Below are 19,032 nucleotides of genomic sequence, written 5' to 3' on the forward strand. Positions count from 1 at the left end.
CAAACAAAAAGAAAGTCCAGAATATTCCCGAACTGGTGTGTGTGTGTGTGTGTGTGTGTGTGTGTGTGTGTGTGTGTGTGTGTGTGTGTGTGTTTGTGTGCATGCATGCACACACTGTCTTGTATGTGAAATTTATTGCATGCATGCTTGATACAGATGTCTCACTTAGTATGCTGTGGTGAGGGGCATATTTCATGAACTATTTCCCTACATTTCAAAAGTTACTGATAACACAAGGTCAGTGGTGCAACAGGTAACACTTGCTTTTCTTGCTAGAAGACTAGCAGGCTATGAATTCTACTCTCATTTCAGGTGACTGGATTGCTGACACTGCAGTGCATTATTATGGGGTGCTGCACTCCTTGAGTGTGTTGTCCCTTGGATGAAATGTTAAACTGGGATCCCATCTGATTGAGTTGATAGTAGTAAAACAATCCATGGCACCTATTGAAAAGACTAGCAGACGTTCCCTGATGTCCTGACCAAATTTCCCCTAATAGTATAAATACCACCATGGATTCCCCACCGAAAAGAAGGCACTAGCATAATGGGACTAACCTGGTCAACAAAAGGTAAATAAACTCTTGAGTTAACATTTAAGTAATACAACACAAACAAATCCAACAGAAAAATATTGTGCATTGTCCTAGGTTACCAGAAATGAGCATTTATATTTCTTTATAGCACCAAAACAACACAAGTGGATACTTGTACTAGCTTTTTCAAATTTAAACATGTTTATTACAATGCAAAATATTCTGAGTATTTACATTAAAGAATCTATACTTCTCTTAGGTCAAGACCTTAGATAGTCACATTAAACATTGACAGTGTTTGCCTCCACATTCCTGTATATTTTCACTGAAAATTGCTGATCTTTCTAATATCCTTTCCTTGGACATCAGTTCCATTCACAGGATCTCAGTGCTTCAGACCTTCATTTCTAGGAAACTTTGGGATTTCATACTGAAGAATAATCCATGTTTCCTCTCAAAAAATGGTATCAGAAGTGTTGTTAAACCAATCTGTTTATCTCCACTGTTTTTTTTCTTCCCAGAGATAAAAACAGGGGGAAATGCCTTTCACAGTTTGAACATGTACACTTAAGTTCTACCTGAAATGTACGCATAAGTTCCAGAAATCAGAACATTTGTCCATTTCCCTTGCTGATGAGAGGAGGGGCCTAACTTTGTGATAGCAAATTCTCTCCAAGTGGATTGCTAACTGCATGGTATGTTGCTATCTGGGGCTTGCCACCCATTTGAAAATTGCTTTTAAATGTGTCTCCACCAGGGGTATGATTGCTTTCATATCTTTCTACAAAAATTGTGTTCATTTTGGACATTTGTGCCACAGCTACTTGCTCATTAGTTCACACCTTTACCAAGCATTACTGCTTAGACCATGGATTCAGACCTCAGTTGGCATTTCATTAATGTAGGACTTGGCCTTATTAAGCTTCACCTTTGGCCATTATCCACCTTCTTTCTTCTGGGAGGTAAAGATTCTTCTCAAATATAGATCTAGTCACAATTACTCCTTATATCCAGTTTAACGGATGCATAATAACTATGTTAGTTGATCTGTGAGTGAACACTGATTATTGGATTCTGATTACCTCTCCCCGCTGTTACCTGTGTCTGGATGTCCCCTTCCTCTCTCCAGAGGGTACTGTTGGAGTTTCCTGTGAGGTCAGTATACACTTGTATAGCCTTGTAGATCTTATTATTTCATTGTGCTTTTGCAGCATTTGTGGATGAGCAAGCAAGAGGAGTGGTTAGGCCTTCTGTCTTACAGATGTAATGGTATGCACAGACAGGAGATATACTCACTTCTGTGGTTTAAGAAGGGGAGTTTCTTAGTTTTACTTCAGAGGAGGACTCTCACACCTCGGTTGATGCAGTAAGTACTCAAATGACATTCTTCATATTGACCACTGCTTCAGCAACCTTAGCGATACAGGTCATATCCTGCCAAGGTTATAACAGAGGCAGGAATCTCCAAAGCTTCAGGGCACCTTCCACGCACCCAAACTGTCAAAACAGCTTGAGATGAGCTTACTAAAAGACAAGCTTGGATTCACAGCCTTTCAGAGCTTTACTGGCGTCAAAGAGTATGCACTTCTGAGGCTTTTGAAGATTGATGGTCAGCTTATGCTTTCCTTTGTTGGGCAAATAAGTTCCCTTTTGGAGGGGGACTTCCATTTTCTTATATTTACTGATGTTTTATTACTGTCCTCTTCTGGAAAGTTATGCTTCAATGGATTGTCTTGGAACTGTAACATAGTCTAAATGGAGCGCTCATTACTTCTGTCAGTTTTAAAGCATTTTAAACTAAATGATAACATATTTTGCTTGGAGGAAATTATGTTTAAAATTCCATTATGGGACTGCCATTGTGTTTGAAAGTGCTTTTTACTGTGTTTTTCCTGTCACAAAAGTAACTTCTGTAGACTGGTAGTTTTACTGGCATTTGCTGCTTGTCTTCCTTGGTTGTCGGTCCCACACTCAGTCCTTCTTCCAGCCACAAAAAGAAAAAGTAAAACAAACAGCCTTTGCCTCTGCAGCAGGGTAGTAATATGCCTCAGCTGCAAGTGGGTGACTGCTGTGGCCATCTGCTGTACCTCAGACCACTCATCTTTTACCTCAAATCCCTCTGGTGTAGCAGCTACAGCCACTTTGGACCAGGAGTTAGCCACGTCCTCTGTGGCTGGTGAAGTTCCCTCAGTGCGCAAGGGAGAGCCACTCTTGTTGGTTTTGGGAGAGGGAACAGCGAAGGTTTCCCTGTTATGTCAAAATGCTGTGCCCATTCCTGGGGAAGCAGTGGATGTCAGTAGTAACATGGTTGGCCCCATATTTTCTGTCAAAAAGAAACAGAAAACCAAACATGTATCTACTCCTCCTCAAATTTCTTTGGATAGGAGTATTTTACTGGGACTAGCTCAAGGTTTACTTCAGGCTATAGATCCTTCGTGTACAGTAGTTTCTGGTAAAAGAAAAGAAGGACGCCTCTTTTCCTGAAGCGATTCAAGATTTTGAATCTGAAAAGGGATGGATTCATGATTTTGTCCTTAGATAGTTCAGATTCAAGAGTAGAGTTCAATTTCTGATTCTTCTTGTGGGGGGGGGCTCTTTCTTTGAGACTATTGCTAGACTGTCCAAAGTTTTCAGTGGTAGAATGCTAAGGTTTCTCAGACCCTCAGAAAGTACTATGAGTTGTTGCAGAAGCATTTTCCAGAACCTACACCCATTCCTTCTGTCCTGTCTACTTTGGAGGATGTGTGTGTACAACTGTCTGCAGTTTTCCTGACAGTTAGCCAGCTGTCCCTAAAAAAAGGCAGATAGGATGTATAAAGTTCCTCAGTCTTTTAAATGCTTGATGAAGCCTATGGGCGAAAGTGGTTTTGCTAACTAGTTTTCAATAAAGTTTTATGACTAGTGCTGTTTTCGTAGTTTCAGAGATTTTATTATTGTTTTTAAAGTCTTTTAAATGTTAATATACTATTCCCAAACCTGACCCATCAGCTATAGCCTTAGTTGACTTCACTGCTGCTAAGCACGTAGTTAATTCCATTCCTAATCTGTCTAATAGGGATTGGAAATTTATTGATAGGGATGGGAAAAAAGTGTATACTTCCGCAACTTTGATTTTCAGAACTGTAAATTGTCAGGCTCATATGGTAAGGCTTGTTCTGACATATTGTGAAATATGAAGACTGTTTTATCTGCAGTTTCTTCTTGGGAGGAAAAATACTGCTTTAAATAAGTTAGTTTTTTTCTATTGCACAGGCCACTATTCATTGTTTGCAATGTGTGTATGATTCTGTTGATACTTCTTCCAGGGCTATGGTTACTGTTGTAAGGAGGATTGCTTGGCTGCATTCTCAGAACCTCCCAGATGGCTTAAAATGTCATTTTAAATTCTGCCTTAGATAGAGATTTAGTGTAGGCCCCTCTGCTGCAGAGGTGATCAAAACGTGTGAAGAAAGGGGCAAGGTGATCCAGGGAATCTCTAAGATTTTTCAGCCTTCCTTTTCCAAATTGCCCAAGAGATTTTCTTTCTCCTCATCCAGTTGTGGCAAAAAACAGAATTAAGCAGTCTCAACAGATTTCAGGTAAACAGATGTTTAAGAAGTGGCAAGTGTGTTCCAAAAAGAAGTCTCAAACCTCCCAAAACCAAGGACAGTCTAACAAGTTTGAATGACTATTCAAGAGATCTTGTGACCCCCCCCCCCCTCCCACCCTGGCCCATATTCTTTTCTAGAAAGTATGAATCTTCATTTTTCTGTTTGGCAACAAATTGTTTCAAACAAATGGGTTCTGGAAATCATTTAACAGAGGTACAGATTGCAGTGGGAGGAAACTCCTCCTTTCCAGGGGTCATTCCTCATCCTGCAGATCAGACTCTTTTGTTTCCTCCTCCTCTGTCTCGAGAAGTGATAGAACCAGTTCTTCCTTCCCAGGTGGGGAAGGGGTTTTATTCAAGGATGTTCTTAGTGCAAAAAAAAAAGAAAAAAAAGAAAGAAAATGCTTGGAGACCAGATCTGGATCTTTTCTAAACCTGTTTGTAATAGTTACTAAATTCAAAATGTCACTTCAAAACCTGTTACCTCTTCTTCCTCTTTTAATTTTCCTGTTAACATTAGATTTAAGATATGCTTATCACATCCCTGTTCATCCAGACTTAAGGCATTCCTTAAGGTTTTGTGTGTCTGGATCACATTATCACTTTTCTGCCTTACCTTTTGTACTATCTACTGTACCAAGAGTGTTCACACTGTGTCTAGCTTCAGATGTTCATCGTGCCATACTGCTGCAGTCATCACACTTGGGTTATCCTGCCGTCAGGCGGGTCCTCGGTCGGCCGAATTCCAAAGTCTTGGTCTGGCGTCGGTTGTCGTCGCTTCTTCCCTGACGTCAGAGTGGCAGGGGTATAAAAGAGGCAGCCGACGCCATTTTCCCCAGTCTTTCTTACCGTGCGGTGCCCGAAGCAGAAGCAGTTCGCAAGTGCTGGTCCGCCAGCTCCTGAGATTTCCGAAAAGGATTTCAGCCGAAGTCTTCTCTAAAGCTAAGTACCCCGTTGGGGAAACTTTTCTTGCCTCAGACCGATGTCAGACAAAGTTAATAATTGCATTTCTTGTGGGAAGCAAATACCGCATAAGGATTTTCACTCATACTGTATCCCTTGCCTAGGCCCAGACCACGACGTCTCAGGCTGCCGTTTTTGTGCTAGGTTCAATAAACGCACTATAAAACACCGGGCAGAGTTCGCCCTTCATTTCTTTGGCAAAAAATTTAACTACAGCATGTCGTCGGATATTCCGACACCAGGCTCAATGAAAAAACGCAAAGATAAAGATAGGCATCCGAGGCCCAAAACGGATACCGAGACCACGCTTAGGCCTGCCGCCGGATCTCCAGTTCTCAGTGAGGCACTTTCACAGCCCCTGACTACCGCTGAATCTTTTTTACTGGCGACCTCACAATCTGAAGTTGTAGGCCCTCCGGAGCCGATTACCTCCCTAGACACCGACGCCACTCTTGGCGGGGAACCAGAAAATTTAGCTAGGCCTTCAGTTTCTGAAGGCGTTTTCAAGCCTACTTCTATTACCATTAAATCTTACTCAAAATTTAAAGCCCCTATGAAAATTAGGAAACAGGGTCCTCAGACCCCCTCTCAGCAACCCATGCCTAAAAAGCAGATGCTCAGGATGGCTGAGGATTTAATTACTCTTATCAGGGGTTCTCAGCCCCCCTTAAAAAAAAGACGCAGGTTGGAGGAAGACTACCCTTCCTCAGATCAAGCTTCCATTGCCTCAGGTATTTCTGAGGACCAGGATTACTCCTATTCTTCCTATGAAGACTCTGATGCAGAGGAATCAATTCCCTCGGTTTTCCCCCCCAGAGGGCTATTCCTTCGGGGAAACCTTGCATACCTTGAGGGAACACTTCCACTGGGAAGGACAGGATTACTCAGACTCCAAGAAAAGGCTCCGGGAGTTTCTTCTTCTTCCTCAGCATAGGCCCCTTGCTAGTCCTCCTGTTTTAGATATTTTGGATGATGTTTTGGCAGAAGCCAGTCTGAATCCAGACTCCTTGCCTCCTGCCCCAGTTAAACCAGACAGATACTACCGGCTCCCTGATTCCCACCAGTTTTTATATAAAAGCCCTGCTGCTGACCCAGAAACCATTTCACAGGGTCCAAAGGGGATTAAGGCCTCTACTGCTAAAAATCCTTTGCTTTCAGAAAGGGATTCCAGAGCATTAGAAAGATGGGGGAAGAAGGTGTATACTTCTGCCACTTTAGCCATGAGGGCATTAAACTGCCAATTTCACATGCTAAAATACCAGCAGTTTCTGATCTCCCAATTGAAACTTAAGATGACACAAACAGATCAACCAGATTTAAAAGAGATGCAGGATTTGTTGCATGGAGCAGAACAAGTGGGAAAACATACTTTACAGTGTGGTTTTGATTCATTAGAGGCCTCATGTAGAGCAGCTGTCACCGGCTCTGTGATACGTAGACATGCTTGGCTAAAAGAGCAAACCTTACCAGATCATGTAAAAGCAAAGTTATTGGATGCACCATTGCAAAAGGATGTATTATTTGGTGTCAAAGCAGAGGAGGTTTTAAAGAAAATGGAAGAAAAGGCAAAATCTATGCAAACAGTTAAAGATTTCTTGCAGGTACAACCTCCTCGCTTCAGCAGAAACTGGCCATCAAAAAACTGGTCCTTTCCAGCCACTGACAGACCCCAAAGGGGTAGGTACAGATGCCCCAGGGGCAGAGGACAACCACAAGGTTCTTTCAGGCCTAGATAATGGCAAACAACAACTCCAAGAGGTGGAGAAGAAAGGCATCAACCATTCAGGAAACAAGCTCAATGACTTCCCCCTACGCCTGCCAAACAAACATTCAATGACAGCACCTTTGGGCGGAAAACTGGCCTTATTTTCAGACAATTGGCACATTATTACACAGGACAAATGGATTCTGGACATCATAAACAGAGGCTACAGATTCCACTTTCATACCCTTCCAAAAATGAAAGGCATGCCAAACCTGCCACAAAATCAATGGGCAGAGACACAAAAACAAATTTCCGCTCTCATGGATATGAAAGCAATTCAAAAGGTGCCAACAAAAGAACAAGGTCAAGGTTTTTACTCAAGACTATTTCTGGTACCAAGGAAGGACAAAGACTGGAGACCCATCTTAGACCTATCTATCCTGAACACGTACTTACAGGTACCAAAATTCAAGATGCTCACATTACAGCAGCTTCTTCCCATGCTGGGCAAGGAGTCTTGGCTGGTAGCGTTGGACCTCAAGGAGGCATACCTGCATGTCCCTATCAGACAAGATTGCAGAAGATACCTCAGATTTCTTGCAGGTACAACGCATTATCAATTCTCTGCATTGCCCTTTGGCTTATCTACTGCACCCAGAGTATTTACTAAATGCCTGGCATCAGTAATTGCATTTTGCAGACAACGAGGAATACAAATCTACCCATATCTGGACGACTGCCTGATCCAAGCAGACAGCAAGGACATTCTACTACAGCATCTGGCGTTTGTAATAAAAATGTTAAATTGCCTAGGGTACACAGTAAACAAAACGAAATCAAAACTAATACCCTCACAACAGATAATATTCCTGGGTGCCAGCTTAAATACAACGGCCCAGATGGTTTATCTCAAGCCAGACAAGCAAGAGCAACTGTCTCAATACTTCAGAAAAATGGCAACTCTAACCCAGCTAACTGCAAGGAAAATCCTGCAGGCTTTGGGGTTCATGGCATCCTGCATTCTACTAATACCATTTGCAAAGCTGCATATGAGGAAAGTACAATGGTACCTGAAAAGCTTATGGTCTCAACACAAACACAGCCTGGAAACAATTATACAACTCATTCCATGCCTTCAAAAGGAATTTTTGTGGTGGGCTCAAGCATGCCAAAGAAACACGGGTCTCCCTTTCTGCATACCTCAAGCAAATCAAAACATCACAACAGATGCTTCAGACTACGCCAGGGGAGCACACATGGCAGGTCAGTGCATTCAAGGAAGATGGTCTCAAAAACAGATGCACTTTCACATCAACCAAAAGGAGATGCTAGCAGTGCAAAATGCTCTTACAGCCTTCAAGGACCTATTGCATCCAGGCCAACTATTAATAAGAACAGACAACACCACAGTTATGTGGTACATAAACAAGCAGGGAGGCACACATTCCTACCCCCTGTGCAGACAGGCAATGATCCTGTGGAACACAGCATTGGCCTTACAAGTACAACTACAAGCGCAATTCCTGCCAGGAAAGGAAAATATACTGGCAGACAAATTAAGCAGAAATATGACAGATCCTCACGAGTGGGAGTTACACCCTCAAGTATCCTCAATGATAACACGAAAATGGGGACAGCCAGACATAGATCTATTTGCCTCCCACAGCAATTACCAACTGAAAAAATTCTGCACAAGGACCTATCATCCACAGGCCTGGAAAGTGGACGCTCTATCTTTCAGTTGGACAACATTGACAACCTATGCCTTCCCACCTCTACCTCTACTGACAAAAGTACTACTAAAAGTCAGAGCAGAGAGGCCACAAATGATTCTCATTCCTCCGGACTGGCCTCGTTAGCACTGGTACCCACTCCTAAAGAACCTGTCTCATTCACCACCTTGGATCCTACCTCAATTCCCACTTCTGTTGTCTCAGCAAAATTACAAGATCCTCCACAGTCAGCTCAGGACACTAAATCTAGCTGCATGGAAAATACCTTAACTTATCAATCTACACTCCTCTCAAAGGAGGTCCAGAATGTCATCTTGGAGGCCAGGAGACCCAGTACCAGAAAAGCTTATTCAGACAAATGGAAGCGATTTTGCGCATGGAACCAAGCAAAAGGCCAAAATCCTTGGATATTAAATATACCTCAGATTCTACAGTACCTAGCTGAGATGTTAAACAGTGGCCTTTCCTTCTCATCTATCAAAATCCACGCCTCAGCTATTTCAGCCCAATACAATACGGATCCTCCCTTATTCTCACATCCTTTACTAAGACAGTTCCTCAGAGGGGCAAAAAATATAAGGCCCCCACGAAAACCACCAGCTCCAGCTTGGGACCTTAACTTCGTACTGGAAAAATTGACATTGCCTCCTTTCGAACCTGCCACCTCAGCAGAACTACAATATTTGTCATGGAAAACAGCTCTGCTTTTGGCTATTACCTCAGCACACAGGGTTTCGGAGCTACAGGCCCTTATGGCAGTGCAACCTTTCCTAATTTTTCATCAGGACAGAGTCTCTTTACGTACCAACCCTACCTTCATGCCAAAGATAGTATCCAGTGTGGCTTTGAATCAGGCTATCCATTTACCTACCTTTTATCCAAACCCCCAGAATAAAGGGGAGAGACTACTTCACTCCTTGGACATTCACAGACAACTTCAATACTATTTGGACAGGACAAAGTCATTCAGAAAATCTGAACAACTTTTTGTGTCTTATGCTGCTGATGTTCAAGGAAAGGCTATTTCCAAACAGACTATTTCAAAATGGATAGCCCACTGCATCCGCTTTTGTTATTCATTTCATGGGAAAACAGTGCCAGGATACATCAGATCACACTCCACCAGGGCAACAGCTACCTCAGCAGCATATCTCAGGGGGGTCCCAACCAAGGACATTTTGGAAGCAGCTACTTGGAGTTCAGTGCACACTTTTACCAAGCACTACCACCTGCCACTATACTCTAAATCTAGAGCGGGCTTTGCCACCGCAGTCCTGCAGGGCATTCTAGCCCCTCCTAATTCAGCTTAATACCAGCCACCCTTCCATAGCTTTGGGATTCACCCAAGTGTGAGGACTGCAGCAGTATGGCATGATGAACATAGTACAGTTTTGTACCTACCATAAATGTAGATGTTTGAGTGCACATACTGCTGCAGTCCAGGTTACCCTCCCTCCATCCCCTCTCAGGACAGGGCTTATGACAAACACCTCTAGCATACATCCAACTTGGGGTATTCCTATATGGTGTATTTGCTTGCAACTACTGATTGGTTTTATCTACTTATGTAAGACTGCATAACATCATGTATTGCCTGCCTATTTGGGGGCACCTGACATCTGGGGCAAGAAAAACTGAAGAAAATGGCGTCAGCTGCCTCTTTTATACCCCTGCTGCTCTGACGTCAGGGAAGAAGTGACGACAACTGACGCCGGACCAAGACTTTGGAATTCGGCCGACCGAAGACCCGCCTGACGGCAGGATAACCCAAGTGTGATGACTGCAGCAGTATGTGCACTCGAACATCTACATTTATGGTAGGTACAAAACTGTACTTTATAGCTCATTGCAGGCTACAGGGTATTCATATTTTTCTATATTTAGATGACTTGCTTATCTTTGTAGAGTTGTTTTCAGAATGTCAGGAGTCTCTCTCTCTCTCTCTCTCTCTCTCTTTCTCTTCAGTGAGAGCTCTGTTGCACAAGCTGGGATTCCAAGAGAACATTCAAATGTGTTTCTTGACTACCTCACACAGGGTTGTGTCCCTGGGATGTCAGCTAGACACCTCAGTTCAGAGAACTTTTGTTCCACAGGAAAAATAGATTTTATTCTGAATCTATTTCTGAGGTTTTTCTACTTTGGTCACTGTGAGGGAATACCTCAGAATTTTGTTTCTCGTCACATCTATGATTCTCCTGATACCCCTGGCACAAGACTCCACATGAGAAAGATACAGTGATATCTGAAATCTGTCTTGTCCCAGGGTCAGCACCCTTTATCTTTCAGATCCCAGTACTGGGGTTTGTCAGAAGAGAAATGGTTTGGTGGAGCCAACAGATATCTCTAAAACTAGGTCTCTCCTTCTCCATCCCTGCTCCAAAGGAGTTAGTCACCACAGATGTTTCAGACTTTGCTTGGAAGCAGTTTTGGGAGGGCTAAAAGTCCATGGGGTGTGGGACACCAAGGACAGATGCAAGCACATAAATATTGAGGAGACGCTTGCCCTGATCAAGGCACTCAACTCTCTGATCCAGCTTTGGTCCCCGGGACCTCTTCAAGTGGTTATAAACAGTACCACAGTGATTTGGTATGTCAACAAACAAGGGGGGACCAGGGCATACTCCCTTTGCAGACTAGCCATTTTAGCTTGGGATATAGCTTCCAGAACATTTTCACTCTATACACATCTTACAATTCCATCAGAGCAGAATTGTGTGGCAGACAAGCTGAGCAGTACCAGGACAGACCCTCACAGATGGAAACTAGATCAGGTGATCTTTCGAGATTTGATCCATCTGTGGTGAGTTCCTCAAGTAGACCTGTTTGCCTCCTCTCTCAACAGTCAGCTGGCAAGATTATGTTCCAGGTCTCCATGCAAGAAGGCCTGGAAGACAAATTACCTTTCTTTTCTTTAGACAGGAGTGTTCCTGTATGTATACCTCTCAACTTTCCAGATTTTTACCTTATTCGTTTGGTCTGTTCCTTATGAAATTTGTGGTTTTCTAGCAATTCACTGAGGACTGAAGTCAGTAAATAATGACACGTTTGAGTTTCAGACTTCATATCATTTAGTAAATGCATGCTAACTTAAATCCTGTTATTCTAGCAACTTTCCTAACATTAGAGCAATATTTAAAATCTGTCCCTATTTTTGGGCCTTTGTCCCCCCACTATTTTAGTCTTTGCCCAGATTTCTTGCTCTAAGAGGTTGAGAGGTATAGCTGTGTGCCTTTCTACTAATATTTCAGTGTGCTTCTAAAGATTCAGAAGGAATCCCCCAAGATCACTGTGGTGATTCCCTTCTGGCCCAGGCAAGTGTGGTTATCCCTTTTTTTTTTTTTTGGTAATGGCCAGGGGCAATTACTACAAGCTTCCTCACAGAATGGATCTACTCACAAAGAACAGGGGTGTTTGATACACGCCAACATCATTCATTTTCAGTTGACTGCATGGATGATAGGGTCTTAATTCCTTTTAGGCACCTGTTTCTGAGGATGTACAGCAGGTAATAACAGAGGCAAGAAAGCATGCTACTAGAAAATCGTATATTAGCAAATGGAAAAAGGTTTTCTAGCTGGTGCCAACAACATAACCAGCAGCCATTTGGGGATAGTTGTTCTCTGGTTTTATAGTATTTGTGTGAGTTACTATCCTGTGGCCTTTGTTATTCCTCTATCAAAGTTCACTTATCTGCCATTTCAGCATGTCTGCCCATGGATCCTCTTCTTTCAAGGCAGTCTTATGACAAAATGTTCTTGAAAGGAGTTTTGCATAAGAGTACTCCCAAGTACACCAGTGGCCCCTCCTTGAGATCTTAATTTTCTGTTAGAGAAGCTAACACTTGCTCCATTTGAACCAGCTAATCTGGTGGACTTCAGGTTATTAACATGGAAAACAGTTTTACTAATTGCACTATTCTCTGCAAGAAGGTTATCTGAGTTGCAAGCTCTTATGGTGAGTCAGTCCTACCTCATTTTCCATAGGCACAGGGTTTCTTTGAGAATGAATCCTCCTTTTATGTCTAAAATGGTATCCAAGTTTTCTTTAAGCCACACTATCCATCTCACCATTCCATTTTCTTTCCTGTACCTAAAAATAAGGGAGAAAGGATACTGTATTCCTTAGATGTCCACAGACAACTCAGGTACTATCTGGACAAAACTAAATCTTTCTGATTTTCAGATCAGTTTTTCATTTCTTGTGAAGGTAGGAAAGAGGGACAACACGTGTCAAAACAGACTGTTTCTAAATGGTTAAGTCTATTATGTTTTGTTATACTCACCATGACAAATCTATTCCAGGCAGAGTCAAGACCCACTGTGCCATGGCCTTTGCTTCATCAATGGCTTTTTGGAAAAGGTTGCATTTTAGAAGTATTCTAGAAGCTACTACTTGGTCTTCTGTACAAGCGTTTATACAGCACTACACGCTTGAGTCATTCACTAGGTGGGTCTAGATCAAGTTTTGCCAGGGCCAGTAAACAGTCACTCCTGGACTCTTTTCCTTCCACCTCCCAAATATAGTTAGCTAGGGTAGTCTTCCCATATAGCTAAGAGTGCTGCAGCAGTGATCAATGTGACGAACATAGTACAGTTGTCTAAGCTGAACTTAACAGTAGATGCTTCAGTGATCACTGCTGCAGTAGCTGTTCCTTCCCTCCACCTCCCATGTTTTCTGGTGTGTTTTTTATGCCAGGGTGTAGACATTTATGTTTTGCTCTTCTTAGCATTGTCCATTCAGAGTTCAGCCTCCCTCTCTCTCTTCTGGCAGAAAGCTGTGAAGGGCTTCACACCCAAACTGGTCTTTTAGTCAGCTCATCTTGAGCTGCTTGACAGTTAGGGCATTTGGCTTTGGAAGCTGGACAGTTGTTATATCCTTGGTAGGATATAACCCATATAGCTAAGGCTACTTCAGCAGTAATCATTCAAACATCCACTGTTATGACAGGTTCAACTTAGGCAACTGTACTTTCTTTCTGGTCACAGATTTAAGTTAATTAATTTATTTCCAGAATGTGCACAGTTCTTTTCATATTAAACTCTATTAAAATGTGTGATCTACATGAAAGGCAGATAATACTTGAATAAAGTAGTAGTATCAACTATTTAAAAAAACATGACTAAGATGGTTATAGAAAATCATGTGCATGGTAGAACTAGTTACATATGTTTGTCCTTGAGCAGGAAAAGGAGCGAGACAGTATGTTTGCTTTAGCACAGAATGCCATGATACATGAGTAGCTGAAGTGAGTAGGAGTTAGATCTGGTTCCTTTATAATGTGGAATGAAATGGAGAAGGCCTATAGGTTGGTGATAGACACTTTCACGAAAGGAGATACTGCCAACCCAACTATCTGGAATTTTCTAAATAATTATGTAATTTGTGAATATTAACATGATTTATTTAGAAGTCTAATAAAGGGAGATACTGCCAGCATAGCTGTCTTGAATTTTGTAAATGGTTATGTGTCATTTGTGAATGTCAACATGCTTCATATAAAATGCTTGTGTTACAAATGTATTAGAACTGTATGTCATGTATATATCAAACTAGGTTTGTACAGACGTGTGTTGAAAGGATATTTTATAAAGTACTGAGCTTAAAAATGGATCCACAGTGTGCCCTGCTTTAAAAGAACAGAAATGTACATAGATTATTGTAACTGTTTAAATGTATATATTTTAACAGTGGAAACTGGAACACAGGCGTTTAACTTCATTCCAGCAAAACTTCAGAAAAATAACTGAAATTAAATTACTTTATGACAGCAAGAGACAGGATGTCTATGCTAGGGAGCTCCCTGTGTTGTCTTGAAGGAGAAATAATTACTAGGCTTGAGATGTGCAAGTGTTTTATAGTTTTATGATTTCCAACAGCTGCACAGATCTGAGCAAAAGCCCTTGTCTATGTATTTTCACATGTGGATGCTAAACACTGATAGTGGGGGATTTTACCTGGGATAGATTCAGATGACAAGAAATTATGTAATTCTGCAAGTTATCCCAGCAGTAATATTTGAAATATTAATTTAAGAACTCTGTTAGAAAGACTGTGCATTCTGTAGTCTATATTGGACCTGACCAGAAGACCTATTCAACACATTTGCTTTGCTCTGAAGCAAGTTATTAGGGTATAGTAATTCTCTTAGATACAGTCAAGAATATAGCAAAGCTTAATTTAGATGTTTTTCTTTATTTATTTGAGACTCTCTTACAATGCTGTTTTAAGTACTTCCTGTGATTTTGAACTCTGATGTTACTGTGTTTATATACTGAGTATTTTCTTGTTCTTTTATTATTTATTATTAAATATATTTAAACCTTTCATTGTGGCTGATCTGTCTGGAGATATTTAAGTTCTGAGGGTACTTGCATATTAATTTGGTGACACTGTGTAAGCCACTCCTAATAGCCTTGCTCTTGGTCAAACTACCATTTGTATTAACAGAAATATTACACAGTAAGATTAGACACCCTTTGTTAAGGGCCTTAAAGTAGATGATAAGGAGTGGCTGGCAGCATGGGAAACTACCTTATAGTCTGGGCAGAAGAGGGCATAGCTAGTAAACCTGTGCTAGCCTTTCCTAGGTGTGTGTGTGTGTGTGTGTGTGTGTGTGTGTGTGTGTATAAATCAAACATCAAAGACTGGGGGGTGTCACTTACTTGGACAGTGACATGAAGCACTGGTTGGACAGAGAGAGGGTGCTGGAGGTCTTGACTTGGTCACTCAGCTAAGATCTCAACTGTATAGCTGTGGGTATTTGGAGAAAGAGGGAGAAACCAGCCTTGGACTGACTTTAGTCTCTTCATGCTCTTAAGGGAAATTCCACTTGATGCATCTGGAAATACTGTGTGTGTAACTTGCCATCCTCCAAGTGAACATCCCCCACTGGTGCCATTGGTGAGGACAGAGGCTCCTTGATTAGTGGTCCAGTAGTGGGGAGTCACAGATAGTACTACAGAAGGGTTGGACAAGTTTCCTGGTAGTCTTTCAGAAGATGTGAAACTTCTGTGCTGTCATGAATGAAAAGTTTGTGAAGAAGAATTAAAGACTGAAGGATCATTCCATACAAAAAAAAAAAAAGATTATGTAACAATAAGTTTCATTTTAATATTTGTAAAGTATGGTTCTCTGAATATTTAGGTTTATGTAGTGACTTTATGACTCTTTCTTGAAATCACAGGTGATCCAGCTGCTGCAGTCCATCTAACAACCCAGCTGTTGAACCTTGATGCTGACGTCACACTTCGCAGTCATTGGACAAACATGAACGCACTTCATTATGCTGCCTACTTTGATGTCCCAGAGCTCATTAGAATCTTACTGAAAGCTTCTAAACCAAAAGGTATGCAGCTTATGAAGTTATCATAGGATAAAAAATAAAGGGCAATGGTGTACAAGTACAGAGAACTCCTGGATTGAAACTGGGAAGTATATTTTGCACAGTAGCCAGTTTTTTGTGTTCAGTAATAATTGATGCACATTGCGGTTACAGTTCTGATATGTAAATGTTATCAAGTGGTATTCTAATTTAGCCGAGTTATCAACGTATTCCTTGAAGAAAGGGAGACATTACCATTTTGCTTCCTCTTATTTATTTATTTAATTTATTTATTTTTATGTCATACCAGAAATCAGTCTGTTTTCATTATGCTGGCTGGTGAGAGTTGAGCACCACAATGTTATTTTCCTTCATTTAATATATTTTCCTTCATTTAATAATCCTTTAAAGGGACTTCAGACCAGATATTTGACATGGCCTATTCGAAGTTGAGAGCTTAATCTGCACCATGCAAGCTGTAGCAGACCTGTATAGCTATATGAAGCATTACATGTTGTACATGTCATAAAGTTGCCACTATAGTCACCTACATCAGCCTCTTAAAACAGAGGCCACTGTGACAACATCTCTGCAGGGGAACATCACCCTTAAAAGTTTTCTTGCTGCATTCTAGGTGATTAAATAAAATTCCCTCCACTCTTAAGTATTTTGTCTTAAGTCTTAAGTATCCCATGCTTTTCAGTTTGGTCTTTAAAAAGAATGCTGTGTGTCACTGTACAGTAATCATTAAGTAGGTGGAGGACAGTCCCTGTCTTAATGGTTTCTCCATCTAGAATCATCCATCCGTTTGTAAAAAAATGAAGTACATGCACTAAGTAAACCTTCACAGTGCTGCTTTCTGATATAACTTTCTAAATTTTACTAGAGGTCCAGTTTTGTTGCAGCATGGAGAATGCCTGCAGATACCAATGCAAACATGCTGCTTGGATACACTTTTTCTAGTAACCTGAATTAAACTGTCTGACTGTACTAAAGCCTATAGACAGGAGTCCTGTACATAGATTATGTGAAATGCAAGAAAGGCAAGTGTTCCTAGAAAGAGAGAGAGAGGTTACCCAGCAGCTCAGTTAATGTCTTTCTGCACTTCTTCTCCTCCCATGTAAATGATCCACAGCAACCTGGATTCATTATAGAGGACTAGAGACAATTATGATGAGAAGTCACAGTCAGGAAGGCCACATAACAGTAAATCATAATAGCTGATTTTACTTCACCTTTTTGTATGCTGTATTCCTGCTGGCGTTCTCCAAGCTGTAGCCATTTTCTCTGTGAGGACAAACAAAGGCCTTAAACTGACATGGAAGGTGTAAAACCTCACTTGTATACGTTGCAGTGGTGTTCCCCTGTGTCCTGTTCATATTATTGTTCTGATTGAAACTACAATATAATTGCCCAGTACCTTTGTTAGTCATAATTTTCAAGGTTTTAGTTCTGCTGCAGTCAACATTTAGATATAATCTTCAATACATCATTAGACTTCAGGGCTGTATTCTCAAAAATCTTTGGACAAATGTGCTTCTGACAGGAAAACAGCATCATGACACTACTACATTCAGTGCTTGCCTTACTTAGGCCCCAGCCATAATATGGAAGTTGTTGGGGATCATTTAACATTAAAACAAGCCTGACACCCATGTCCCTTATGGACAGACCTAGCTCATAAATGCTTGGCCCTCAAGAGTCCTATTTGGATGCAGGACATCATTATTAAGACCACAAAGATCCTCACAAATCAACCAAATACTGCCCATCAATGTGTTACCCTACCAAACTCTCTGAGCGTCCACAGCCCCACTTTTATCCTCAGGCACACACTTAAAATAATTAACTCTCCCTCCCTTCTACAAACCCACTCTAACAAAAATTTTCCTAGAGACCACTTCATAAGAGCCTTGCAACATTGTAACTGGTCTCCCATCCAAACCCTTTCCTTAGACAAAGCAGTTGATTACTTCAACTCCACATTCCTAAATATCCTCAACCAATTAGCCCCCTTAAAAACTATTAGGATATGTAGCAACCCCACCCCTTGGCTCCAGAAAACCACAGCAGTACTTAGCTTTAGAAGACCTCAACTTCAATTCGGAAACGAAAACTCAGGTAGCAGCCGACCGGCACTTGTGCGAACTGCTTCTGCTTCGGGCTCCAAGGCAAGAAAGACTGATGTAATGGTGTCGACTGCCTTACTTTATACTACTGATGACCTGACGTCAGTCCTCAAGCAACAGCAACCGACGCAGAAATACTAAGTCTCTGGTATTCGGGCCGGCCGAGGGCTTACCCTGGCAGTATAACCCAAATGTGATGACTGCAACAGTGAATACACTCGAACATCTACATTTATGCTAAGTGTACATAATTGTACTTTCCTCTCCTATTTCCTCACCAAAAACCTTCTCTCCTCAACCCAACATGGATTTTGCCCATCCCACAGCATCACCACTGCCCTACTCAGATTCACCAATACTATAAACTCCCACAGGAATCTAGGTAAATTTGTCTCAGCTACCTTCCTAGATTTATCCAAGGCATTCAACACAGTATCACATAATAAACTGCTGTCTTGTCTCTCTGACCCCAGCCTTAACAACCCCATCCTACTCTGGTTTAAAAGCTATTTAGATAACCACCAACAATCCGTCAAATGACATAACTCTCTACCCCCCCCCCAACACCCAACCTCCATAGGCATGCCGCAAGGATCATCCTAGGACTCCTTCTTTTTAATATCTTCACAAACTAACTCCACTCAGCTACCTCTAAAGCCAACATAGTCCAATACGCTGACGACGCAACTCTCTTATACTCTGCACCCAACATCCAACTTCTTCAACAAAAAGCCCAATAAGCCTTCTCTGAAATAGAGAAATGGCTTAACTCACAACTCATACTAAATCCCAAGAAAACACAACTAATGCTATTGCACTCTACTAAAATGAGCAACCTTACCTTCACTGTATTCTCCCCCCAGTAAAACCCAAACCACCCTGTCACTGAGGATAAACTCCTAGGAGTTACCATTGACCAGCAACTCAGATTCACAAAGCACATATCAACAGCCATCACTAAAGTCCACAAAAAGCTAGGTTCCCTCTATTGCTGTAAAAGTTATCTAACCACTGAATCTCGAATTGCAATAGCCAGGACCCACCTTCTATCTACTC

The 19,032-nt window shown here is 41.6% G+C and overlaps 1 protein-coding gene across 2 annotated transcripts in view; it reads left to right on the top strand.

The window, feature by feature from the left end:
- CLIP3 (CAP-Gly domain containing linker protein 3) overlaps positions 1 to 19,032 on the top strand; it is a 1,549,977-nt gene that overhangs the window by 688,292 nt on the left and 842,653 nt on the right. For both annotated transcript variants that reach the window (XM_044055010.1, XM_044054942.1), the window contains exon 5: positions 15,710 to 15,871. In XM_044055010.1, coding sequence (XP_043910945.1) covers positions 15,710 to 15,871 — 162 coding nt within the window. The remainder of the gene's footprint in view (positions 1 to 15,709; positions 15,872 to 19,032) is intronic.

The sequence above is a fragment of the Protopterus annectens genome, chromosome 1.part0, assembly GCF_019279795.1.
Source record: "Protopterus annectens isolate FY-2018-M chromosome 1.part0, PAN1.0, whole genome shotgun sequence".
Lineage (NCBI taxonomy): Eukaryota > Metazoa > Chordata > Ceratodontiformes > Protopteridae > Protopterus > Protopterus annectens.